Genomic DNA, 26,814 nt, shown 5'->3' on the forward strand with positions numbered 1-26,814 from the left:
TGTATGTAACTTTTTTGGCTTTTCTTCATTTTCTCTGTTAAGCATTTATTATTTTTAACTAAGACAAGATTTTTTATTTCTTTTAATTATATAAGTATCTAAATCTTTCAAGACACGTGAAAGAAGGTGCCCAAAACAGTTATTTTTAATACTCAATGAGATGTTCTTTTTAAAAAACTGTACAAAAAAATTAAATTAAATTAAAAAACTATACAAAAGCTGATAACATGACTTTGTATCTTCTCTGCAAACGCACCATATAAAAAGCTAGAAGTTTTGACTTTAGGGGTCCCTTCCCACCCTCCACAATCTATATAGGAGAAAACAGAAGCCCACAGAAACAAAAGCTTGGCTGGGCCAAACACAGAGGTAGATGTTGAACCAAGGTCTAGGGGGTACCCCACTGCCCCACACTGCTCTGCTTCCCATGAGCACTTTCTAGTCCACAGGTGGTGCTCTGAGCTCATCAGTGTCAGAGTAACTAATTTCCTCTCTATCTAATGATACTGATTTGGTCAACAGGGCACTGGGAGGCCAAAGAACCAAAAAGGAATGGAGATGGATGGATGGATGGATGGATGGATGAAAACAAATAAAAGAGTGTGTAATTAAAAATATAAGAAACGTTATATTAAACATAAAGAAATGACATTGGCCTGAGATGGACAGTGTCTACTGTGGTTGACTTCTCAGCATCTATTTCGACTAACTGATCTGAACCAGCTATAATCAATCCCATTCCCCTCACCAGGGGATCCATCCAGGGATGGATTTGGGAATGGGCCTGTGACCCAATCCTGGCCAATGAGATATAAGAAACCTAACAGAAGGACTCTAAAAAAAGAAACCAGAGACAAGTAGCCTCTTCCTCCAGCCACCATTATATTTTTAGATGATGCCATAAGCCTGACACAAAGGAGGAAAGAACCAATGGAAACTCTGAGAAGGATTCAGAGGAGGACTGGAGCTTGGATATGCCCTAGCGAGAGCCCACCTATCCCAACACTTACCCCACATGAGACAAATTTCCTCTTTGAGTTGGCTTTTCTGTTCCTTACAACCAAAAGCAATCAAATTTATATCATTTTGAAACTCATGTATTAGGAGTGGAGTGTCCTACATATTAAGAAAAATCACTTAAAAGTCTCCATATCATATGTGGAAGAACGGAATCATTTGGTCTCCTGAGCATCCCTACTTAGCAACCTCCAGCAGTTCACTCTATACTTCACTACAGAATTACGAATATGTACCTTTACCATTACATGAAGATATGGAGAAACATTTCCATTGAAAACAGTAATGCTAGAAATTCTTCCAAAAGGCCTTATTACATTCACGTCAATACTTCCACTGCACCATCTCACATGCTACAAAAGGAGTACAAACAAAACCAAAAACAGCAATCCTCAAATGACTCACATCTCTGATGTAGTTCATCTCTTCTTTCAGCTGGTTGGTGGACCACCCATATACCACCATTTCTTTCTGCTCGTTTGGATCTGATCTCCGCACCACGCCATAGACAACACCCTGAGGAAGTTTCCTGGTTGGTTCTCCATTGCTTAGTTCAGGGAGCTTCAAGAAGGTAGAAAAGAGAAAAGAATAATGACTGTTTAGGACTGGTAGAAACAGTTGTGATAATGGGTACATTGTATGTGGCACTAAGGAGCCCAGCGGAAATCCAGCCCGGTCACTTTCCTCCTGCCTGCACCTGGAATGTGTCATGCCAGCCTCTACCCTGGAGGAAGGCCATCTTTCTCAAATTTCTATCAAAGCCCTATCCATCTACCTAAGAGTGCATCTGCAGGGCCCTACCAGTCCAGAGGAGTGCCTTTCATTCTCACGGAGGTGCCAGGTTGACCTTTGTTGCCCCTCACGACAAGAGCCAGAGTCGGCACTTTCACAGTTCAGGTGTCCTAATAATGCTGCTTTCCCCTGAAAAGCAATTCCTCTGTATGCCTTCAACCTCATCATTAAATACATCACTTGAAATGCATGAGGTTGAGATACTGGGGGAAGAATGTTGGCTGCCCACTGGCAGCCAAATTGTCCCCTTTGGTTAAGACCCACCCTGGAGCCAGCTCAGAGAAAAGGTGGGGGTGGGGGGAGGGGCGGGGGTGGAGGAGTACACAACCTGTTATGACCATTCATGAAATATTTCTATAAAGTCAGGCAGAGGGGATCCCTGGGTGGCGCAGCGGTTTGGCGTCTGCCTTTGGCCCAGGGCGCGATCCTGGAGACCCGGGATCGAATCCCACGTCAGGCTCCCGGTGCATGGAGCCTGCTTCTCCCTCTGCCTATGTCTCTGCCTCTCTCTTCTCTGTGTGACTATCATAAATAAATAAAAATTAAAAAAAAATAAAGTCAGGCAGAGCCAGCAGGACTTCAGCCAAAAGAACTTTCTTACACTTTAATCCCTTCACCCAGAGCTTTAATACCCTTGGGAAAGGATAACACGTTCAAGTCCTAACACACTTTTCTAGAATGAAGGCTCAAGAAGCTAGAGAAAGGAAAATTAGGATTTGTTCAGCTTCTACTATAAGCCAGATAGGTTCCTTAGTACGTTTAATCTTTACAACCATTCTGTGACATAGCAATTGTCCTCTCCACTTGATAGCTGAGAAAACCAAAGTTCAGAGAGGTTAAATAACTTGCTTATAGCCACACATCTAGATTCAAGGACAATTCTGTCCTTCCGACCCTAAGTATACCTCCCCACACCATGGGCTTTGTTAGGTACAAGATGATAGAGCAAGCACCCCCATGACAGAGAAGGGCAAGACAAAATCAGGGACTGAGGCTTCATAGACAAACCAGCCTACACCAGGCTCCCCTGGGGCTAACCCTGACCATGACAATCACAGTACAGAAGCCTGAATTCCATATGGCAAGCCTGCTCTCCCACTATTTTTTAAGATTTTATTTACTTACAGAGACAGAGAGAGACAAAAAAAAAAAAAAAAAACACAGGCAGGGGTAGGGACAGAAGGAGAGAGAGATTGTCAAGCAGATTCTGTGCTAAATGCGAATACCAACTCAGGGCTCGACCCTGAGATCATGACCGGAGCCAAAATCAAGGGTGGGACACTTAACCAACTGAGCCACTCGGGTGTCCTACTCACTAATTTTTTACACCACCTTTGCATCAATTCCTTCCATGGACTCACAAAATATTTTTGACATATAAGACTGTAATTTACATTTTAAAATCATTCATTTGCTACAGAATATAACTTTACGTTCCCATTCATTTAAAGTTGTCAAAGAAAAGTCTAGAAAGATACATGGTAAATTATTAATAGTAATGACCTCTAAGGAGGGGACAGCATGGTAGAGCTGGGGTACTGGGTATTAGGATGACTTTCAATTCTTTATTTATACCTTTTTGTACTGTTTGCCTGTCAATGATGGGAAGCTTTAAAAAAAAATTAGGAAACAAAACACTCATTGCTTCCCACCCTTCTGTACATATTTGGGAAGAGATGAACTATGAGGTGTTGTGACACTGTATTTGCTTCCAGAAAATGATTCTGCTTGAGTCTTTTGTGCTTGGATCCCACTGGCACTAATCCAACTCTTGGAATTTGTACATAAATTTAGGTGAAGAGACTGTTCAGTTGCTCTTGGTGGAATGACAAGCTAGGATTCCAGACCCCTGGTTTCCCATACAAATAATTAGGAAGAGGAAAAGCTCTCATGAAACTCCCCAAATACCAGGCAACAAAAGCATGCTCTTTTAATCAGACTCCACCCAGTTCCTGAAAAACAAGCTGATGAGGATGGGAAGGCTTAGTGAAATGCATTTCTGCAAAGCAAAGGCTTTCCCAGACGGGACTGGTTTTCAGGAAAATGCTCAGGTGGCTGCACACAGACAACTCTGCCTCCCTGCCTGTGGAGGAACACGCACAAAATGTCACAGACAACACGAGGTCTGTGAAACACGGCTCCAGAGGTGGTGGATCTAATCGTTACACACATGGAAAGAAAGATATCGAAGATCTGTTAAGAGAAAAACAGTAATTTCTATATTTTTGGTTTTCTTTTAAAAATGTATGTTTATGTGCATAAAACATCTAGAAGGGTGGAATCCAAATTTTTAATGCCAGTGGCCTCAGGCAAAATAGGATTTCATTTTTTAATTTATGCTTCCTTTTATCTGATTTTTTAAAGACTTTATTTATTCATGAGAGACACAGAGACACAGGCAGAGGGAGAAGTGGGTTCCATATGCGGGCAGCCAGATGTGGGACTCGATCCCAGGACCCAAGGATCATGACCTGAGCCAAAGGAAAACGCTCACCCTTGAGCCACCCAGGCATCCCTACCTATGTCTGATTTTTAGCCAAAGAAAAGGGGCGGGGGGTGCATTATTTTTGAATGAATAACATTCATTCAATTTTCAAAAAACAAAAATGAAAAGATTATTACAAAGTCAGGAACTAAATAAAAGAGTCCAGACAAGTGCTGAGCACAGGACTCTGCTCAGGAGCAGGGCCACTCTCACGGGCCACTCCACACAGCGAGGGTTCCTGAGGCCATGAGCAGCTGCTGCACTGTGATAGGCAAACAGAAGGGAGGTTTATGAATAAAGCACAGGGAACAAATATTTGTTGTCTGTTTTATTACACAGTATTTTCTTTATCCTCACAATAACCCTGTCATGTAAATATTATTAGTTCTTCCAAGGTGGCCACAGCATTCAAGTGCCTGAGTACATCTTCCCAAATCTAAGCTCTTGCCTTTGACCACAAAGCTTTCAAAACAGCTAAGAGTCAGGGGTGAAATGGAATCTCACATCTCCAAGTGGCAGCAGCCCAGACCTCAGCGGCAGGGAAGCCAAGAGCCTGGGCCCCGGTCTGGTTGGGGCCACTGGGGAGGGGCAGGCTCAGCACAGGGAGGCCTCCTGGCTCCGTCTCCCCCTCTGCCCCCACCCCGTCCTTTCTGCTCCTTTATCAGTCAACCCCCTCCTTGTCACAGGATGTGACACAGGCTATTCCCTCTGTGTCCAGTGCCCACTGCTGGGCTGAAGTGTCTCTCCCTCAAGGACATCTTCACTGACCCTTCAGACTGGTTAGGTCTCTACACCTTCAGCACAACCACAACACAGTGACTATTAGTATCATCACATATGTAAGGGCTGCTCACCTAGCCACTGGGCCATGTTGATCTTCTTTACCATCATAAGCCCTGACATCTATCAGTGACTGAATCAGTCAATGAATTTCTCAATAAGTGTTTGCTGAAGAGGGAGCTTTAGAGGTTGGAAGAAATTCTGGGGAGTTTTCCAGATTATGTAAATATGGTCAAACTAAAGGGAACATCCTCTGTGGAAAGATGTTAGACCGAGGGACAGGGAGCTGATGTTTACCCCGTTCATAAACTCTCCATCCAGCGGAGTTGCAAAGGAACCCAAGAAGGCTATCACTCTGATAAAATGTATGTTTTTGATGAAAACCTAGAGAACTCAGGAAAAAAATGAAAAGAGCCAACATGTTTGGCACTGTGTCTGCGGTTGAATTTTTCTCCTCTCAGGTCCTTTAAGGTATCTCCCTATAAGATAAATATTAGTTTCTGAAGCATGATAACAGCATTGTGATCGTATGAGAGATAGTCTTTATCTTTCAGAGAAACATGCTTAAATATTTATGATATCTGGGATACCGGGTGGAGGAAGCGGATGGGAGTGCAGACAAGCAAGACTGAGCTTGGGTTGAAGGCTTTGGGGCTGGGTGAAGGGTCAGTAATTCATCACACCGTTCAGTCTCCTTTTGTGTATGTTTGAAATTCTCCGCAGTCAAAAGTTGTGGGGTTTTTTTTGTTGTTTTTTTTTTTTTTAAACTTCTTCATAATGCTGCTTGGTTGGTATTAAAATATCAAATTCTTTAAAACATACTAAGCCTATTAAAAAGCCTCCTGGGTATGAAATAATACTAGGCAAAACTGCCCGGAAAACCAAAGCCCTACCAAATGTAGGAAATGAAAAGAAAGTCAGTGTCAAAGAAGGGAAAACAGTAACAGCCAACTGAAATGCACCCCGTGAACTGCAATGTAATTAACAATAGACATAATCAGAGAAATATACAGAGAATCTCTCATTTAAACTGTTCCCTGGGATATACTCATGGCTGAAAATTTACTTACAGACTCATGCTCTGGCTGTTTTCCCCAAAGACGTATGTAGTCCAAATTGCCTTAGAAAGAAGGAGAAAGGGATCCCTGGGTCGCTTGGCGGTTCAAGAGTCTCATGCTCTACCGACTGAGCTAGCTGGGCTGGCTTGGCGGTTTAGCACCTGCCTTTGGCCCAGGGTGCGGTCCTGGGGTCCTGGGATCGAGTCCCGTGTCAGGCTCCCGGCATGGAGCCTGCTTCTCCCTCTGCCTGTGTCTCTGCCTCCCTCTCTCTCTCTCTCTCTCTCTCTCTCTCTCTGTATGTGTGTGTGTGTCTATCATGAATAAATAAATAAATCTTAAAAAAAAAAAAGAAAAGAAAGAAGGAGAAAGTACAGGAAAGTAACTCCACCTAAATTCCTGCCGCAAGGACTTTATGGCTGCTGGAGAGCTGGGGTCAGTGAGGCCAGTAATAGGTGATCATATTTCCCAAACCCTAAGAATATATGATCTTACATAAGATAAGCTCCATAACGCAGGGGCTGGATCTGCTGTACTGTTTTAACCCTAACTCTCAGCACAAAGATATGCACAATAAATATGTTTGGAAGGAAGGAAGGCAGGCAGGCAGGCAAGCAGAACATTTGGAATTGGGTCTATGCCAGAGATTTGGAGCATCTAATCATCCAAAACAGTGCTCTGTGCAAAAGAAGAAAATCCTTTGGTCAAGAAGAGTTCTCAGGGAGGGGGTGCCTGGGTGGCTCAGTTGGTTAGGCGTTGCTCAGGTCATGACCTCAGGGTCTTGGGATCAAGCCCCAAACTGAGCTCCAAGCTCAAAAGGGAGTCTGCTTCTTCCCTGCTCCTTCCCCTGCTCGTGATTGCTCTAGCGCTCTCCCCAACCCCCTCAAATAAATAATAAAATCTTTTGTAAAAAATTAGAAGAAGAGTTCTCAGGGAAGAAATAACAGCAGCCACACAGTGATAGCCTACCACCACCAGCCCCTGGTCCCAGAGGCCAGGAGAGGCAGCCAGTCACATGTCCAGTCTGCTGATATGACTTAGATGGACCATTACCTGAACTAAATGACATGCAAACTAGAAACCAAGTTATTTCCAAAACTTCTTGCTTTGAACCTCTTCTTCCAACCAGAGGGCAGCAGCTGACACAGGGACAGCTGAGCGTTGAAATAAGGGCATCTTACTCATCTTGCCCGCTGAGGACAGCACTTTCAGGAACGTGCTCTGACCCGTCTGCCCTGTGTGTCAATCCTAGCAAATTAGGAGTCCCCGGTCATGACTCACACCTGACATTGTTTTGTCTCCCTGTGACGAAAATGAATAATGAACCCTGCAGCCATCCTGAGCGGCCTTCCCACAGCCTGGGAGAGAAATAGGGAAGGGAGAGACAGACCAGTTTCCTCAAAGAAATGGATACCTTTGGCTTATTAAAGTATTTGTTATTTCTGAGGAGCTCACAGACTCCAGACACCATTTTATATAAAATAATAAACTCATGCTTGGACAAAGACCAATCATTTTTAATGCTTAAAGAGAAGGAAAAGAAAAACTTCTAGCCAAGTAGAAAGCCCAAAGAGAGTGTAGTTCTAATAACAGTATCCTGGTAGGAGGTAATTTCTTAAAGATATTACCTTCTAGATTCTAAGCTGACAACAGCTGGTTAGGCCCAACAACTCCAGAGGAAAAAAAAAAAAAGAAGAATATCTGGAAGGCAAAATCAGGAACTTCTTTGCTGGAACCCAGTCATACAGTATACACATTAGGTAACCTTGATTGATAAAATATAAATATCCTGACAGACCTTCCCAGATAAGAGAAAGTATGAGAGTTGACATTCCCATGGCAACATGGCCATGGCACAGACCCAAGTTGGAACTGCAAATCCATGGTGTACTAGCTGCGTGGCCCTGTGCCAGTTATTTACTGCACTCAGGTTCAAGGGTCCTGTCCTGATCAAGGACAAGGGGTATAATACCACCCACTGCAAAGGGTTGTTCTAGAAATACACAGAATATACATAAAACCCCGGGTACGCTGCTGGACATTACTAGTAGATATTAACAGATTCTATTATTATTAGCAGGATCTTTACATTTCTGAGTATCTGGGATCCTGCTAAAGTCTATGTTGTTTGTCTGGATGCTTCTGTCTGTCTACCTCTCTCTTCCTGGTGCTGTTTGCACCCAACCATCAAATGTGCCGTGACAGTGAGATATCCACCCTTCGACTGGCCTCTTCACAGGGCAACAATCATAATCCCAGGAGATCAGAAAAATGGAAAAGAGCTGGGTAGTCCAGTGGGTTTGTAAATGGTACCCCAGCCCTCCTCAGTGTCTGACAAGGCTGAGGCTGGGGCAGGGGGTAGAGGGTATAGGATGGGTGGGGGAGCACTGCTGGAACAGCCGGCACAGCCCTGGTCTTGTCTGAAACCACAGCTACTAGGCTTTCCCTCTTTTACCAATGGACTTACATATATATATATTCAGTTGAATAAGGAATTCCATAGCTAAAGAAACTTGGAAAAACACTGGTCCCAGGCTAATATCTACAGTTGCTAGAAGAGAAAACTGAGGCCTAGAGATGACTTGCCTGGCCCAAACACCACAGTGGGCAGTAGGGAACCAGAACTAGGACTCAGGCCTCTTCCCATCCTCCTGGGCCTGCTATCTCTGAGAGGCACACGGAGTCCTGCACACCATCAGGACAGCCCCAGAGCTGATCTAAATCCTGGCAGCACACTCCCTTACCTGGCAACAGCCCGGGATGTTGTATAAACAGTCACCCCAAGGACGAGGACTCAGCACGCTTACTCATCTGGGGCTTTTAAGGGAAAGGGGACTGTAAAACTGAATGGCAAGACTTTTCTCCTTTGAAACATTATACTGGGCTATGAAAGCTCCCAATGTTTCATACATACACATATACCTGCTCTCCCTCTCTGGAGTTCTTTAAAAACACAGGTCGCTAAAGGACACCTACGATGGTAGGATGTTACCAGCTATCGGAAATATCATCTGCTTCAAATTACTCTGTTGCTTTGCAGAAGACTTCACCATCCCGCAGACTCAGAATCAGCAGAGCTCAGGCTGTGCTCACTAAAACTCAAGTACGCAGTGAGACCTCAATTTAGCTGATAAATCCATAATAGCTGGTGTTGTCTCTTACTGCTATGTGCATGTATCTAAGAATACACCACATACAGATTTACATAGGAATATGGGTACATACATTCATGGCATTCTTTGAAAATGATGGGGGTTAATTTCAACATTATCTACACCAATTATCAATTCCTCAGTATGAAATGTGTATCCACAAACTAAGAGCATTTCTTCTCTCATATTCTTAATGATTTTTAACACATAAATAAAGTCCCATGGCTAATTTATCTGAGTAGTTAATATAATTTAAGATAACATTCTACCAAAAAAAAAAAAATTGTTTGGGGCTGAACTGTGTCCTGAAAAAAAGAGAAATGTTGGAGTCCTAACCCCTGGTAGCTCCAAATTTGACCTTATTTGGATAGAGGGCAAATTAAAATGAAGTCATTAGAGTGAGCCCTGATCCAGCACAATGGGCATCCTCATAAAAAGGAGAAAATTTGGATACACACACACACACACACACATCAGGAGAATACCACGTGAAGATTTGGGTTAGGCAGCCATAGCGAGGGACTGCCATAGTCACCAGCAGCTGAAAGAGGCAAGGGAAGATTCTTTTAGAGCCTGCAGAGAGGGTATGACCCTGCTGACTGGACCTTGACTCCAGACTTCTAATCTCCAAAACTGTAAGCCAATAAATTTGTTTGTTAAGCCATGCAGTTCATGGTACTTGCTATGGCAGCCCTAAGAAAATATAAAAACAAAACAAACAAACAAAACACATAAGGCATTCTTGAAGCACCTCCTATGTGCAAGGCAGGGACCTAAGCTCTGGGAGACAAAATAAAAAGACATCACCTCATTTCAAATGGCTCTGAGGGAAATACCTATGAAGAACAAATGTAAGAAAACACTGGTCATCTTTCTCACTGTGAGATGCCTCAGGAGACTCTCAAACAGAGAGGGATGGCGTCAGAACACTTTCTAAATGTGAATACCTGGGTTCCATTCCAAACTGCAATTCAGCCTAGAACTTTCTGGGTATGTCTGTTCATAAATGATCCAGATTCATTCATATTTTTAAATACCAAAATAATGGTGATGTGCTGATTAGGTATCTATATTCTAAAAACACCACATGTAGAGAACACTGAACACTGGCATGGCCACCAGTGGGACAGGGCTCAGGATCAGGAGGTCAGAGCTGGCGTGTAGGTTAAGCGTCTCCCTGCAGAGGCTGGCTCCAAACCGTGGAAGAACGAGTTCTCTGAGGTAAAGTCTGCAGAGAGAGGAAGCAGCAAGGCCTGAGGACATGGGCAGGAGGATGCTCAGATTTACGGAGAAGGACACAAGGACACCAAACAAAGATTCATGGGCACAGCCCAAGAGGAAAATGCAGGACAGGCAGTTTCAGGAAAGGGGAATAACTCCCAGAGGGTCTGAGGGAAAAAAGCAAAGAAGGGCCACTGTGCTTGGCACTCGAAGGATTGACATTGGCTCTGAGTCGCTGCCTCACTAAGCAATATGGTGAGCATATGGATATATTAGCTCACTTATTCTTTGCAATCAGGCATTACTGTGCTTTCTTTAAAATAAGGAAACTAAGCAGCAGAGAAATGAAGTGTTTGGGAGCTCATCAGTGGCCCACAAAAGCAGTCTTGGGGCAGTCGGGATCTTCTAGAAGAGAAAGACTAAAGGCAGCAGGCAGGAACAGTCTGCCAGGATCACCTGGTTGAGCGTCTGCCTTCAGCTCCGGGGGTCCGGGGATCCAGTCCCACATCGGGCTCCCCCCGAGAAACCTGCTTCTACCTCTGCCTATTTCTCTCATGAATAAATAAATAAAATATTAAAAAAAAAAAAAGGAATGGTCTGTCATAAGGGCAGGAAGCCTCCCACATACACCCCAGGAACGCAGGACTCTTGAAAAAGATGCCTCTGTTGTAACTGCTTCCAGAAGTCTCCAAACACACCATCATGAAGGTGGGCAAAATATACCATCCACCACACCCCTCCCCTTCTCCAGGGATTCAGGGAAGAGCACACAGAAGAACGGCCCAAGTGGCAGTGGCATCTGTGTGTGGCCAGCTGCCCCTTGGAATCCCAGGTGCTCAAAGTATGCTAAGCATCATCCATGATGGTGTCAAAGCCCCGGCTTGCCCTCAGTCACCTACAGCTCTAACGGGATCCTGGATTTTGTCCTCAAAGTTTACCTTCATCAGAAGCCACTGAGGCCTTTTACACCTTCCCACTTTGACTGATTGGAGTCAGCTCCAATCCCCCCAGCCTTTGCTCACCCCTGGTGCCTCCAGGAAACCCAAGTCATCTCAATAGGAAGGGCCATCCAGAGTTCTTGGCACCTTGCAGTGTTGTGGCCCACAATGTCCCAGGGAGGAACAATGATAGTGGAGGCACATCCCATGGCACTTTCAGGGCCTCCTTGCTCCTGCCTCACACTGGCCCGTGACTCAAGCCCAGGCAGCTGGCCAGGACATGGTGGCAAAATCACTCAGAACAGCCTCACAGTAACCACCAGTACCTTCTAGTGCAACCACCACCCAAGGACTTCAGTCCTGGGGAAACAGCTGGCCCCACCTTCCTCCACTCTACCCCAATTCTTCTGCAGTGAGTCACCGACACATCACAGATGGGCACTTAGGCTGCACACCTGGTCCGCCCAGCATATGAGGCTACTTGACACATGCTCTGCCCTCATGGCTCTGCCCTGTGCTCCTCACAGCCCTGGGGTTCTCATGTACCCACAGGAGGTGGCCAGGGAAAACAGGGGGACCCTGGCCCCACACTAGCACCACTTTTACCTGACTTATATATGAGGGCTCATAGTAATATTCTGATTTAAAAAAAAAAAGCAGATCCTATTGCTTTGAAAGTTTGAAAAGCACTGTTTAGGACAAATGGGCAAATCAAAGCACATAACTTGGTTACCAACTCCTGCTTGATGTGGAACACATGCCTTCTTTCCTTGGGAATACTTGATATCTCTTAGCGGTGACATGCCCTCTGGTGCCTCACAGCACCAGAAACCCTTCATGAACATCCGTCCAGGCCTGCAGCTTGGGTCTAACTCCAACAGCCCAATTCCCCACCTCCCCTGCCATGCATACAGGGACAGCTGCCATGGCTCTGGTCTTGTCACTCCCTCCAGCTTGGGCTGCTTCCTCAAAGAGTACTCCTGATTCCTCGCGTGCTAATAAGCAGCCTGTGAGCCCCTGGACAGCTCAGGTCCAGACAGGGCAGCAGACTGGCCAGGAGGGATACCCCCCAGCAGCACAGTGGCCCACTCCATCTAGTCAACAACACGTGTCTAGGTGGTTCTGGTTATGAGCTTTTACCCTCAAACTCTTTCTTTAGAGAATGTTCAAAGCTATATGCAGGCTGAGAATACAGTTCAACTACATAACCAAAGTACCATTATCACAAGTAAGAAAAGTAACATTTATTCAATAATATCCAGTAAGTGGTTCATACTCAAAACTGTACAACTATCTCAATATGACCTGTACGGGTTTTTTTTGATCCTGGATCTAACCAAGGTTTGCTCCTTATATTTGATATTAACCTCTCCTTAGTCTCCTCTACGCCAATTGTTCTGCACAATGTCCCATATCTGGGGTTTCTTTGTTTCCTTACTATTCAGTTTAGTTTAACAAGTTTGGCATGAATATCACATAGGTGATCCTGTGCAGTCCTTGACTGCATCACCTTGGAAGCCCATCCACCAGGCTGCCCCACTATTGGTGAAGCTAGATTGTATCGCTTGGTTGAAACACTGGCTGCCAGATTGCACCACTGTGCCTTCAAGTCAGAAAGTAACCTGTGAGGTGATACTCTGGGACTATGTGAAAATACTGTTCCACAATAAACTTCCACCAACTAGCTTTGCATCCACTGATGAACTGCCCTTGAGATTACAAAATAGAGATTTTCCAAATTTATCAGCTGAAGTTCTGTAGAAGAGCACTCTTTCTAAATCTGATGCTTACTATAAACTCATGAACTCTTTTAATTATTCAATTTGTCAAAACATATTACTGCCATTGCTTTTTGATGTTCACGTTGTTGGCAGTTTTGCCAGTGCAGTGAGACCCCCTTTCAAACTGGCTTCTGGGTCCTTTGCTAGGACCCCACTCATCTGAGTGCCACCTCACTTTCCCACACGAGATGTCCCCAGGCTTGCTCTGTACTTGCCTTGCTCCACTTGGAATCAGCCATTTTTCTGGATCCTTTGGTGGAACCCAACCTCTCTCCTTAAGCAGATAAGCAATATGACTTTCTCTCAACCTTGCTCTAGTCATAACCTCATTTCCCCTCCTTTACCCTGTCATTCATCATTTGAATTAGTGCTCTGTCCTTGGTAGAAAGTGGGGAGAAGAAGGGAATAAGAGAAGGAGAGAAGAGACCAAGACCAACAGTGAATTTAGGGCTGTTATCAACCATTTACCACTCAAAGACGACCTTTCTTTTTTATACATTAGTGGTCACCTCCATAGCAAAGCTTGTCATTATTTCATGATTCCATTTACAAAACTTCTGTTACCACATATCATACCATTTTACTGTTTTATTTTATGCTTATGCAAAATAAATGCACAAGAAAAATTACTACCTGCCCCTCAGTCCTCTTGTCCCCTTCCCTTGCTTTGTCTTCATCAGCAATTATTACTTCCTAAATTCTATGAGATATATTTTATTTTTTATTTTTTAATTCTCCCCCACAACTAGGAGATAAGTCCAAAAAGGACAGGCACTTTTTTGTTCCCTGCTTTGTTCAGTACTGTCCTCACAGTGTAGTACACTCTAGCACGCTACACTCACATGCCCAGTGCCTGAGATACGGAAGGCGTCTCCTAACTATTTGTGAATGAGATAAAGGGCTTGCCCAGGACAAGAGGTCTGGAGTTGAGTAGTGCCCCCTGTGTATCCTTTGGGCCCCTGCTTCAATGTCACCCCCAGCGGTCAGTTCTTCCCTTCCTGGTGTTCCCAGAGACCTTCTTGTCCTTCTGATCCTAACTATCATGTCAGCATTGTTCAGGGGTCTGTCTCACCTGAAGAACTTCGAGCTCCTCCAAGACAAGGACAAGGTCACACTTACCTTCACGGCCTAGCACTGAGCACAGAGGCTGGCACAAAAATCCCTGCTGACCTCCTCCACCCTCCACCCTAGTGCCCTTGCCTGTCGCCCAGGCTATGTGCTGGGCCTGTCCTCTCCGGTGGCCTGCACCGGGAGATGGGCTTCCACCCCCAGCTGCTGAGAAAGGCTCAGCCGCAGGCAGCTCACAATGGGCCCTTTGACTGGACAGGACTTAGCTTTTTCAGGAAAAACTCGTTCCCTGCCACAGCACCTGTCACGAAGGCCAGCATCCCTGCGGCTTTGAGGCCACACAGAGCCAGCGTTCACCAGGAAACAAGAGCAGGGGCAGGAGGCCAGCAGGGCCAGCCAGGCAGGGCGGCCTGACTTCTGAGAAGATGGAAGATGGGGTGGCAAGGTCGAGAGGGCCTTTTCATCAGCCAAGTCACTGACATTCAGACTCTGTGAATAGCCTGGATGGAGGATGGGAGGGGTAAGGGGTTCAAATAAAAGAGTGCAGAGAGGAGAACTTGTCAGAGCTTTGCCTCAGAGGCGGCTTACTTGTTCTTTTCTTTCAAGTTTCTTTTCACCTGGCTCCAAGGCTGGACTCTCGGGGGGTACTGTCAGCCGCAGTCTGCAGACATTTGCCTAGGAGAGAAAGGGAAGAGAAGCCAGTGAGGGACCCACATTTAAGGTAGAAAGATCTAGGTGACCCTGTGCTTCTCAGAGCCTGTGTCCCCCACTAAGCAATGAGGTGATCATACTGACCACACGGGAGCTCCAAAGAGAAGACCAGCCTCTGCATGGCCCAGAACAGGCACTCACCACTCTGCTGCTCAGAACAAGGACATCACCAAGTCATCTCACAACATTCATCTGTTTCTTTAAATGGCTCAAGTTCCAGAAAAGTGTGTACAGAATGATCATATCTCACGTGCTTAGGTCAGAACACGGCTAGGCGGATAGAGGTAAAAATATACACCGTGGTGATCGGACGGTGGAGTCTCTTTCTCGTTGACCATATGCTGAATTTTTCTCAAACAGACATGCGTGTGCATAAGCACAAAGTTTTATAAAAGTCTACACACTCATGTTCATAGCAGTGCTCTGCACAACAGCCAAAACGTGGAAGCAATACAAATGTCCATCAATGGCTGAATGGATAAATAAAATGTGGTGTCTGCACAGGATGGACTATTGTCCAGACTCAAAAAGGAAGGAAATTCTGACACATGCTGCAACATGGGTGAACCCTGAGGACATTATGTCAAGTGAAAGAAGCCAATCACACAAAGAGAAATGTTGTAGAACTCCACTTCTTAAAAAAAAAGTTTTTTAAGATTTTATTTATTCATGAGAAACACACACAGAGGCAGAGACACAGGTAGAGGAAAAAGCAGGCTCCCCACAGGGAGCCCGATGCAGGACTCGATTCCAGGACACCGGGATCACGCCCTGAGCCAAAGGCAAACGCTCAACCACTGACTCCACTTCAATGAGGTACCCTAATGTCACAGCCTGGTCCTGCTGTGACCTCCCAGGGAGAAGTGATCAGGCCACCAGAAAAGCCCAAAGAGGGTCCCAGCAGCAGACAGAGTACCCAGCTGCAGCCATGTGGGCTTGCCTCGTGGGCACGCTGCTTGTCCCTGATATGGACCGCACTGTGTCCCCCTAAAATGCCCTAAGCCCCAGCAGCACCTCTGAATGTGATCTTATTTGGAAACAGAATCTTCAGAGAGGTTAAGTTAAAAATGAGGTAATCAAGGTGGGTCCTAATCCAAAATGAGGTATGTCCTTATAAAAAGGGAACCCTGAAGATAGACACACTATAGGCAGATCACCACGTGAACATGCTGAAGAGAGAAGCCTGGAATGGATCGTTCTCACACATGCCTCACAAGGAACAAACCCTACCAACACCTTGATTTTGGACTTCTAGCTCCAAAACTATGGGGTCATAGAGGTCTGTTGTTTAAGCCACTTGGTCTGGTGGGACTTTTGACAGAAGCCCTAGCAAATTAATATACCTGCAACTTCATCTGCACAGCCACCTCTGAGCAAAACTACCCTGCAGCCCAGACACCCAGAATGGGATGGGATTGCAAAAAACCTTTGAAGTCCAATCTGCCAGCCTATGAAGAGGGTGCAGAGACTGAGGATGGCATCTTCCATGTGCAGGTAAGAAAGCCCATTGGAACATGTGTGAGTACTTCCACATACATTGTCACCTCCCTTTGAGACATCTCGTACTTCCAACTTCCTGATGATGAATTTATGTGTTCCCTCTGAACTCCTACCTAATGGACCCTGGGTTGTCTTCAGGGAAGACAACCCAATTTTCTTTTCTCTACAAAGGCTTCCTTCCTCTGAACCTCTTCTCCTCGAGATTTAAAACCCCAGCTCTTTCAACTAAATGACCTGATTTTGCAATCATACTCCATCTTCACTCACCTCTGGGCCAGCCTCATCCCCCAGGGCCCCGGAGCCACCACTGCCTCTGATGTGGCCAACTTTGCAACAAACCTTCAAAGCTTACTGCTAGTCATGTTGGCCAAAGACAAACTACCTATTCCAGCTAGGAGGTAGCTCTCATAGCCGACAGGTAATAGCACCAAGGAGAATCCGAGTTCCTCCAGAGAAAGGCAAACCTCTGACCACATGGACTCGCTGAAACCAGCTGGCATTTGCACAAGCATTGGAGTGCAATCCAAGTCTGTGACGTTCAGTAATCTTCTGTATAGGCTGATCTAATCCATAGCATAATTTTGCAGAGAAAAGGAAGTGCTTTTCTCCTACACCCCATTCCATACACACGTGTGTACCTACACATGGGTAAATAGATGCACACACTTGCACAAGTGTACAAGTGGTCTGGTGGGACGGTGGGACTTTTAACAGAAGCCCTAGCAAATTAATATACCTGCAACTTACTACTTTCCATGATAATATCAATTTGATCAATAGATCTATTGTAAGTGATACTTTTTGTAGGGTGATTGGTCTAGAAGGGTAATCCTTAATAGCAGTAATTTTTAGAATAAACTAAAGACTGAAGAGGAGACAAGGCCCAGAAGGCACCCCATCGGTCCAATCCCTCAAAAGTACAATATTCCCCTCCCTTATTTGAGACAATTCTTTATCTGTCCACCCAGTACTTTGATATTCCTCAACAGGCTTCCTGCAGCACTCAACAATGAGCCAAGTATACCCTGGGGTATGACAAAGCCACAGGATAAACAGAAAATATTTCTCTAAACCACCAGTTTTACCTGGTGTTAGATAATTAACTAACATAAAATGAACCTGTAAAATAACACATTTGCCTTCAAAGCTACCTGGCAATTGCAGCGGGTTCTTGAGGCCACACCCAGGCCCCTGTGGTAAATGTCCTCTCATGTCATTAGAGGTGCTTTAAGGACGGGCTACACATGGGGCCAGCATCTTCTCATCAGTGCTGGCCCTCTGATAGAGGAACCACACAGACACAGTTTAAATCCAGCATTGAAGAGGATCAGATGCCTTCCTAAAAAGATGGCCAAATGTGTTGTCATGTGAAAAAAAGAAAGTTGCAAGAAAAAATGTTAATAATAACCCCTTTTTGTTTTTTAAATATACTCTAATAATCTGCATAGGTTTATGGGGGGAAAAATATCTTTAAGGAAACATACCAGCTGGTGGTGGTGATGGTTATCTCTGTATAGTGGGATTCTCACATTGTTTCCAACTGTTTCAAGTATGTGTAAATTTTTTAATTAAAGATAATAGCAGTAAAAGCAATAATAAAGATTGAGAGAGACTGTATCGAAAAGAGAGAGCAACAGATGAAGCTTTCCTTGGTCCATAGGGCCGCCTCAGGAGCAGCAAAGAGAACAACCCAGAGATCTAGAAAACACTCTGAATTCCTCAACAGAAGCACAGAGTAACCCCTGAAGGTACCCACTTAGGTGGACATGGTAAAGTTAACCTCCTTTTATTCATTCACTTTCAGGAAATCTTCCCGTGGGAAAATTTCCCACTGAGTAAGATCAAGGCAGCATTGTTTATCTCTCTGAGCATTTTATGATACTGGTCTCCATGGTTTCCTTAAACTCGGATAATAATACCCAGAGCAGCCTAAGCTGGGCAATACTTGAGGAAGGTAGAGTATTTTATTCCCAGGGACTCCTGCAGCAGTTGGGTCAGCCTTATGTTCTGAACAATGAGAAGAACTGAATCTTACTTTCCCTGAACACCACAGCTACTGGGTTAGCTGTCCCTACATGCAAGGGTCCCTTCCAGTGGATCGAAAGCAGGAAAGTGGACTCAGTGTATGTCATCATTAGGTTACAGAACACCTACTACTTATAAAATACTTTTAAGGAAAAAAACTTTAAAAATAAAAATAAAATAAGTAAAAAATAAAATAAAATACCTTTACGGGCAATGAGAGTATCAAGATGAAAAAGAAACAGCCATGTTGCCAAGAGCTTAGAACCCAAAAATATACCCAATCAAGGCAAATAAGAACACTTAGCATAACCAGTATAAGGTCCTGAGAGGCAGGGTAGCTCAGTGATTAAGGCATGGTGGAACCGCACTTCCTTTATAAAGGAGTAGGAATATGAAAGGAACAATAGTCTTAACTGGGGGGGGCGGCATATATCAAAGGCTCCTAGAGATGACATTTGAGCTGGGTATAGAAGGACAAAAAGGACTTTGTGGTTCAATAAGGTTTGGAGAATCCATCATCACAATACAGCACACAACTACCAGGCAAGGCATTTGCTCCAGGCTGGCCAAAGGCACAGATGCGAGAATGTTCTGAGAACTGTAAGTGAGCCTGCAGCCTACACTAGAGTGGGAGAAGAAAACAAATGGGTAGGGGCCAAACTCTAACAAGCTACAAATGCCTGATGGAGAAGCAAGGTCACTAGTGGAAGACAATCAGGAGTCATTCAGTTCTTGGGAGGAAGGGACTAACACTCAAATCTGAGTTCAGTGATTCAACAGCAATTATTGAGTACCTCCTATTACATTCCACACATTACAACACGGATGGAAGGGGGGGAAATAGGGGAGAGATGAAGCAAACTTTGTACTTTAATTGCTTTCGTTGCCCTTCCAGGGCTTAGCATAGTATCAACATGTAACAGGCACTTGCTTGCTCAGTAAATTAAATGTCAGTATGAGTTTCTTTTTAGGTTGAACTAAAACACAGTAAGGTGACTATATCTGAAACTCCCCAGAGAACCTTCCACTTTCTTCAAACCAACCCCTCTGGGAGAGAGGTCAAGGGAGGGGCAGATAGTATTCAAGCCTCCTCCACAAAAAAAATACACAGCCAAGCCCTTGTCTGCAATTCAGGGCACCTAGGAGCTAGGCAGGTCCTCTGGGGCCTTGTTTCTGACCACCTCCCCCTTTGTGGAGGTAGAGTAGATCTCCATCTATGGGGGAATCTGGGGACCCACATACCATCATGCTCTCAGCTTCAGTATATGGGTTCACCCAAGAGAAAACTATCATCAAATAAAAAAGGGGTGGAGAAGATGACCCAAGGAGGGGGTGGGGTTAGGCGGTTGCTAATCAGTTTACAATGATGTATTTCCCTAAGGAAATTAGCCAAATGCATTTCCATTTCTCTAAGGCCTGGTCCACTTTGTGACTGTGGGTTCCTGCCCAGTTCCACCTAACAACAAGAGGTGTGGTTCATGTGGTTGTGGCTCGGAGCACAGACACCACATTCTACTCAGCACAAGCATAAAGTCTCTGGAATATGTGGGTCAGGCTGTGTGCAACAGGGCATGCCCCATGTAGAGTAGGCCTCTTAGCTCTACTGTTGTCCTGAACTTACAGGATGGATTATCTACACCAGAGAGGGGCAAACCTTTTCTGTAAAGGGCCAAACAGTAAATACTTAGGTTTTACAGGCCACTGTAAAAATCATTATCACAGAAGGATACAAAACAAGCCAAGAGGGCCAAATATGGCCCCAAAGACAGTAGCTAATCTACATACTTGGACTCTGTAGGTGGTGTAAAATGTTCTAGAGCCCCTCTTTCCTATGTCAGGACTGACTCCAGACAAAACTCATAAATACAAGGACAGTGACCTCTCCTTCCTGTCCTCACTGGCTCATTTCTGTACAAGCACACAATGTGCTCAGGAATGCCAACATGCAGACAGAAAATGCAAATAAATGAATGCACACAAATACCAGTGTGACCTGGAGTGGCAGCCGCGCCCCCCCCCCCCGCCCACTCTGCCCCCACCACCACCTTGACGTTTCACAAAGCCAAAGGGACCTTCCAGAGCACTGTCCCGGGAGTGTCTGTATTCCCAAGGAAGCTGTAAGAAGACAGCAATGATTAAAGTAGTTCCTATTCTTGACTGCACATTAGAATCACCTGGGGAACTTCCTGAAAAACACTGGTGTTATTCTCTACTTTCAGAGGTTCTCATTTAAACTGCCTGGGTGGGGCCTGGGCATAGGTATTTTAAGCTTGTCAGTGATTCTAGGTATAACCAGGGTTGAGAACCACTGACTTAACCAAAGGAATGTAGCTCCAACTTGTGCAACAGGATGAGGCAACTGGACTATTTGGAGGCCTTCCCAGAACTATCAAACTCTTCACCTGGGTCAGCACTCCCATCCATTTGTCACCTGCTTCCTGTCCAGGTGGGCCAAGGGTGATGGGATGGCTTTATCCCAAGCTTCTCTTCCTGATTTCCTGTTTGCCAATTCGGTGTGAAGTGTGGCCCCTTTAGGACCCCAGTGGCATCCTCCTCTTTTTAAGCACCAATTATGCTGGGCCCTAACCCCTCTCTTCAAATAGTTAATCATAGCTGAAGCAAGCAATGACCGGGTGCACCGGCCTCTAGGGAAACAAGGAAGGGGAGAGCTCAGACGGGCTCCTGGAGGAGCAGACCCTTTGTTAAAGAACCATGAGAGAGGCGAGGAACAGCATGGAAACCTTGGGGAATGGCAAGCAATTCGGAGTATCTTGAAAAAGTGTGGGAGGGGGAAAACGAAGGCGAAGGCCAAATCAGAAAGGTCTGGAAGCTAAAATAAGGATTTTGCACTTGCTGTTGGTAGTAGCAGGGAGGCTCCTTAAGCAGAGACATCAGCTAACCAGATTTTGCATTTTAGAAAGGGCCTTCCGGTCTCCGAGTACTAAGGAGAATCAGCAGCAGGATGACTGAAATTTAGGAAACCAGCACTCACCTAAAGCTGAACAGAGGGAAATAGCCCACTGGACCGGTTTTAGACTGGGGGAGCTTGCCACAGATAGCCCTAAGACCAGGACGCTGCCAATTGCTCCAAGTGTTTCAAATGGAAGCTTCTTGACATGGTCTCTGGTTAGTTTGCCCTGGATCCACAGCTCCTGGAGCACAACTAGACAATTTCTGAGGCTGACTTGAAAGGCTTTCCCAAGTGATCAGAAGCTCGGGCGTCTGGGTCTCTCATTCAGGTGTGGGCACTCAGTGCAGACAACTGTGACCTGGACCACGGATGCAGCCCTCTCACAGGCCACTGAAGACACGAAACAGGCCAGGATCCTGCTCCATACCCTCTGCAGCACCACCACGGGGTCGCAGTCTTGAGGAAATCAAGTTTCCTTAAGAGTCCCCAGGACCCAGGTCTGTTCATCACACCTCTGACACACCAAGTTGGGTGCTACTTCCTCCTACCAGGCCCTGAGGTCCCACAACGCCATGTCCCTTCCTCAGAGCCCACCTCTAGGGAAGCTGTGCACACACGTGTTTCTGTGAAAAGGAAATGAGGTAAATACCTGTCTGACCCATTCACTGGCCAGCTAAGGAACACTCTTTATTTTGAGCCAACCAGACCAAAATGGGACCAAGGAGAGTGTGCATTAGCTAGGGAGTGAGGCCTGGCAGGCCAACTGGGTTTTGACAGAGGAAGCCTTTGCCAGAGAGAAAGAAATAGCCCTAAGAGCAGGGTAGGAGACAGTGCTATCCTGTGGCCTTTTTGGGTTGGCTTCTGGTTTGTTTGTTTTTTTTATGAGCCACTGAGGGGCCATGATACCAGCAATACCAGCCAACAATCTCTTATCAGGACAGCGTGGCGCTGGAGGAAACCCTTGACAGATCTAAGTCTCTCACCACCCCAGCTGAGCAACTCAACCAAAAGTATTTGGCTGTGCGAAGCCTTCCCCCCCAACACACACAACCTATCCACACCACTGACCTTTCATCTCAAAGGCCCATTTCGTGGGATTAACTTGATGTGCAAAATTCCCTTCAAAATTGTGAAGCAATTCAAGTGTTTTTTTTAAAAATGCTTTCCCCCATTCACTAAGGACATCATTCTGTCTGTTGTTATTCTCCAGCCAATCTATCTTCCTGTTGTTGCTACAGATAAAACTATTTTTAGTTTTGCAACTGGCTTGAAGGGAGGTTTTGTTTGTTTGGTTTTTTTAATTTCACAACCCCTGTTGGTTGGCATCCACAAATGCCTCTTTGCTTATCAGCTGACAGAAATTACTTTCCCACCAATTTTCTTCTTTGGGACATGATTTCAGATAAGAAGGAAGTACAAATTGTAGGTAACAGCCACGGAACAAGGGATGACCAGTGACAGTCTGGTCTGGCTACACCACCCCGGGTGGCTGACTCAGAAAATTCCCTACTCAATGTCAGCTGTCACCACCATTTCTAGTTGTCTGAATAGCTGGACCAGCACGGCCTGGTTCTCCCGCAGTCCCTAATTTGGTAAGCTCTTTGGAGAAAACAGATGCTATTTTGATCACTAGCATGTTCTTGTTCAAGACCATCACCTACGTGTGGTTCTGTGGTTGAAGCATCTGCCTTTGGCTCAGGTTGTGATCCCAGGGTCCTGAGATCGAGCCCTGCAACAGGCTCCCTACAGGGAGCCTGCTTCTCTCTCTGCCTGTGTTTCTGCATCTCTGTGTCTCTCATGAATAAATAAAATATTTTAAAAAAAATAAAAAACAAGAAAAACACCGTACCCCACTTTAACAACCATCACTTTGTATGATAGTAGTCTGTGACAATAACTGCCTCCATAGGGGTGCCTGGGTGGCTCAGTGGTTGTGCGTCTGCCTTCCGCCCAGGGCATGATCCCGGGGTCCTGGGATTGAGTCCCACGTTGGGCTCCCTGCGGGGAGCCTGCTTCTTCCTCTGCCTGTGTCTGCCTCTCTCTGTGCATCTCTCATGAATAAATAATAAAATCTTTAAAAAAAAAAAAAAACCTGCCTTCATGGGTACAGTGGACCCCAATGCCCAGCCTTGTATCATCCAGAAGGATATCTATACATGTTGTTTAAAAAAAAAAAAATCAGTCAACAGATCACATCTTCCCACCTTGCCCCCCACGCACATCAACACAGACAGGACCTGTGGCATTTGCAAATCATGAGCAGAGGAAATCGTAAAGGGAACCTAGGACTTCTTTCCTGAACAGGTATGCTAGTACCTGTGTGCTCAAAACAGTCTCAGATGGTCTGATTCAGGTCCCTGACCTCTCTAGCCCAAAGTACTTTGGTTGTCCTATTCAAAAGGCAGAGATGCCTGGGTGCCTCAGGGGTTGAGCATCTGCCTTTGGCTCAGGGCATATCCTAGAGTCCCAGGATCAAGTCCCACATCGGGCTCCCTGCATGGAGCCTGCTTCTCCCTCTGCCTGTGTCTCTGCCTCTCTCATGAATAAATAAATAAAATCTTTAAAAAAAAAAAAACAGAAGGCAAAGCCTTTTCAATAGTCTGTCCATTGTGCCATTTACAACTAAAAAAATACTTGAAAGTAAACATATGGGAAAAACAATCTACAGAAAGGCAATGTAGTGTACTAGTCACATCGGCATCCACTCGCTCTAGCTGCCCATCTCTGGAGGGAGACTTGACACTTTCATGCAGTCTGGTCCTGCGCATGACCCTATCCAGGCTCAAGGCTGGCTTTTCAGTGACTTCATTCTTTCTCAATCACAACTGTGTTCCAACTGAGCACAATTTCCATAGAAAAAAGGCAAATGCCTGTCTTAGAGTAAGACAGACTACATATAGTTGGAAACTTGCTTGGCCCTGATGTGGATCTTGCTTTATAAAGCTAATGACTGGGACGCCTGGGTGGCTCAGTGGTTGGGCACCTGCCTTCACCTCAGGTCATGATCCCAGGATCCCTGCTTGGAGCCTGCTTCTCCCTCTGCCTGTGTCTCTGCCTCTCTCTCTGTCTGTGTCTCTCATGAATAAATAAATAAATCTTTAAAATATATATATAAAGCTAACGACTGGACAACCAGAGTTCTGTCAGCTGTACGTGTCTGGCGTACACACACACACACACACACACACGCACACACGCCCGCACCCACTCCCCGCAGAATCCATCGCTTCGCCCACACCCAAGAGTAACGCAATGCCTTTCTTCTAGAGCTAAAGAAAGACAGCACATAAGGCCACCGCTTGTCACTTGGCTGAGGTATGGAAATACAAACAGGATGTCCACAAGACTAGAAGTCCGGAGTGCCCAAGAGGGTCCTGGCTCGGACTTAAGCACCTGTTTAAGCTAAAACTTGGGGAACATGATTAGAGAAGTCTCAACCACAGAAAAGAGGCACCAAATGATAACTATCACGAATACTTTGAGGAATGGATGAACTAAAAAGCCAGAAGCCAAGGCGCTGGCAGTGTGCTGAGGTGCTAATCCTGGAAGAGATACCAGAACGGGGATGATGCCACCTGCTTGTGCCTAGCATCCTTCACTGAGCCCCTGGAGAGGTGAGGGAAAACGCAACAAGAGGAACAGCGACAGACAGAGCGCTTCTAAAGGGCAGCCTCCCTGGACATGGTGCCCAGGGCTTCCAGGGCTTCCAGGGCTTCCAGGGCTACCCCTGCTGCCACACTGTGCTGCACTGAGATCAGAATGAAGAAAGCGGTTTGCACAAATCCAAGCCCCACACCACTGGGCTCCTGGAGGGGGGCACGGAGGTGGCCAGCTGCTGATCTCTATGTTGTAAGGAGAAGCCTGCACCTTGGCTAAACTCACTCCAGAGTCACTTACTCTATCAGCGGTGGGGACGAGTGACCCTTTCTTTTAATCGCTGAAAGGAGGCAAGTTTGGGTGTTAAAGACATTGATCACGTTTGAGTCTCAAGTAGGGGCACTGCAGGAAAGCTTCCCCTTTGCTGTTCAAACTCATGCCACCAATAAACGTGGCCTGACAGAGGAGGCAGGAAGGAGAGGAAATTTCTGGGAATTCCACAAAGTCCCCTAAGCCCCACGAGCCCTTGGCTGGACGTTGAGAGAAGGGTCAGGGCCGGCCGGAGCTGGGTCCAGGGTCGGGGCACCGAGGCCGGGCGGGTCCCGCGCGTCCCCAACGCCGGACCCCGCGGCGGCCAGGCGGCTCCCGCCCCCCGGGTACTCACCCGCCTGCTGGGCGCCCTGGCGCCGCCGCCCGAGAGCAGAGTGACGGTGGACGTGGAGCGCAGCATCCCGCGTCGGCGGCCGGCGGCTGGCGGGCTGCGGCGCTGCTCCGGCGGAGAAAGCCCGCCCAGCCCGCCCTGAGCGCGGGCGGTGCGGCCCACAGCGGCTCCGAGGCGGCGAGGAGGGCGCGGGGGGCGAGGCGCGGGACCTTAGCGGCTCCCGCGGCGGCCCGGGGGCGGGGCTGGCGGGGGCGGGGCCGGCCGGGGGCGGGGCGGGGCCGGCCAGGGGCGGGGTGGGTCTGTAGCCACTCAGGCAGCGGCGGGGCCGGCGCGGGGGGCGGGGCCGGCCAGGGGCGGGGTGGGTCTATAGCCACTCAGGCAGCGGCGGGGCCGGCGCGGGGGGCGGGGCCGGCGCGGGGGGCGGGGCCGGCGCGGGGGGCGGGGCCGGCGCGGGGGGCGGGGCCGGCGCGGGGGGCGGGGCCGGCGCGGGGGGCGGGGCCGGCGCGGGGGGCGGGGCCGGCGCGGGGGGCGGGGCCGGCGCGGGGGGTCTGTAGCCGCTCCGGCTGCAGCGGGGCCGGCACCGAGGGGCGGGCGCGGGGGGGCGGGGCCGCCGCGCGCCGGCCCGACCCGTCCGCCTGCATTTTCTCCCCGAGGCGCAGACCTGGCGGCGGCGGCCCGCCGTGTCCCCTTCCCGCGGCGCAGCGCCCGCCCGGGGTCCGTCCCGGGGCGGTTGGGAGCTCTGGACACCCCGGACCTCTCCTGCCTGCGGGGTCAAAGTCCACCTGCGCGTTCACCCTCAGGCTACTCCTCGGCCCACCACCAACCCGCCTGCCCCAGAAGGCTTCCCACCCCCCTCCCCGCATCACTGGATCGCTCACCCCTTGCCATTCATTCAGGGTTTATGGAGTGCCTGCCCTGTGTCCCTCCCAGCAGCCAACCCAGTCTACTAGCGCTGTCTGTCCTCAGGAGGTTTGCAGTCTGGTCGGGATACCTAGAGGTGGCAGGTGTCCGTGCTTCCGTGGAGGAGGAGGAGGTACCAACGGGAGCACACCTCAGGGCCCTAGGAGCTGGCCTGTGCCGGAAAAGGCCTCCGAGGGGAGGTGATGACTAAGCGAACACC

General features: G+C 47.2%; 1 protein-coding gene across 2 annotated transcripts in view; it reads right to left on the reverse strand.

The window, feature by feature from the left end:
- The window catches only part of MYZAP (myocardial zonula adherens protein), an 89,246-nt gene extending 63,356 nt beyond the window's left edge, over positions 1-25,890 (reverse strand). For both annotated transcript variants that reach the window (XM_055320233.1, XM_055320234.1), the window contains exons 1-3: positions 25,698-25,890; positions 14,878-14,964; positions 1,423-1,578 (exon numbers count right to left, since the gene is read on the reverse strand). In XM_055320233.1, the coding sequence (XP_055176208.1) occupies positions 1,423-1,578; positions 14,878-14,964; positions 25,698-25,763 (309 nt within the window). In that variant the 5' untranslated portion in view covers positions 25,764-25,890. The remainder of the gene's footprint in view (positions 1-1,422; positions 1,579-14,877; positions 14,965-25,697) is intronic.
- Between the last annotated feature and the right edge of the window lie 924 nt (positions 25,891-26,814).

The sequence above is a fragment of the Nyctereutes procyonoides genome, unplaced genomic scaffold (assembly GCF_905146905.1).
Source record: "Nyctereutes procyonoides isolate TBG_1078 unplaced genomic scaffold, NYPRO_anot_genome, whole genome shotgun sequence".
Lineage (NCBI taxonomy): Eukaryota > Metazoa > Chordata > Mammalia > Carnivora > Canidae > Nyctereutes > Nyctereutes procyonoides.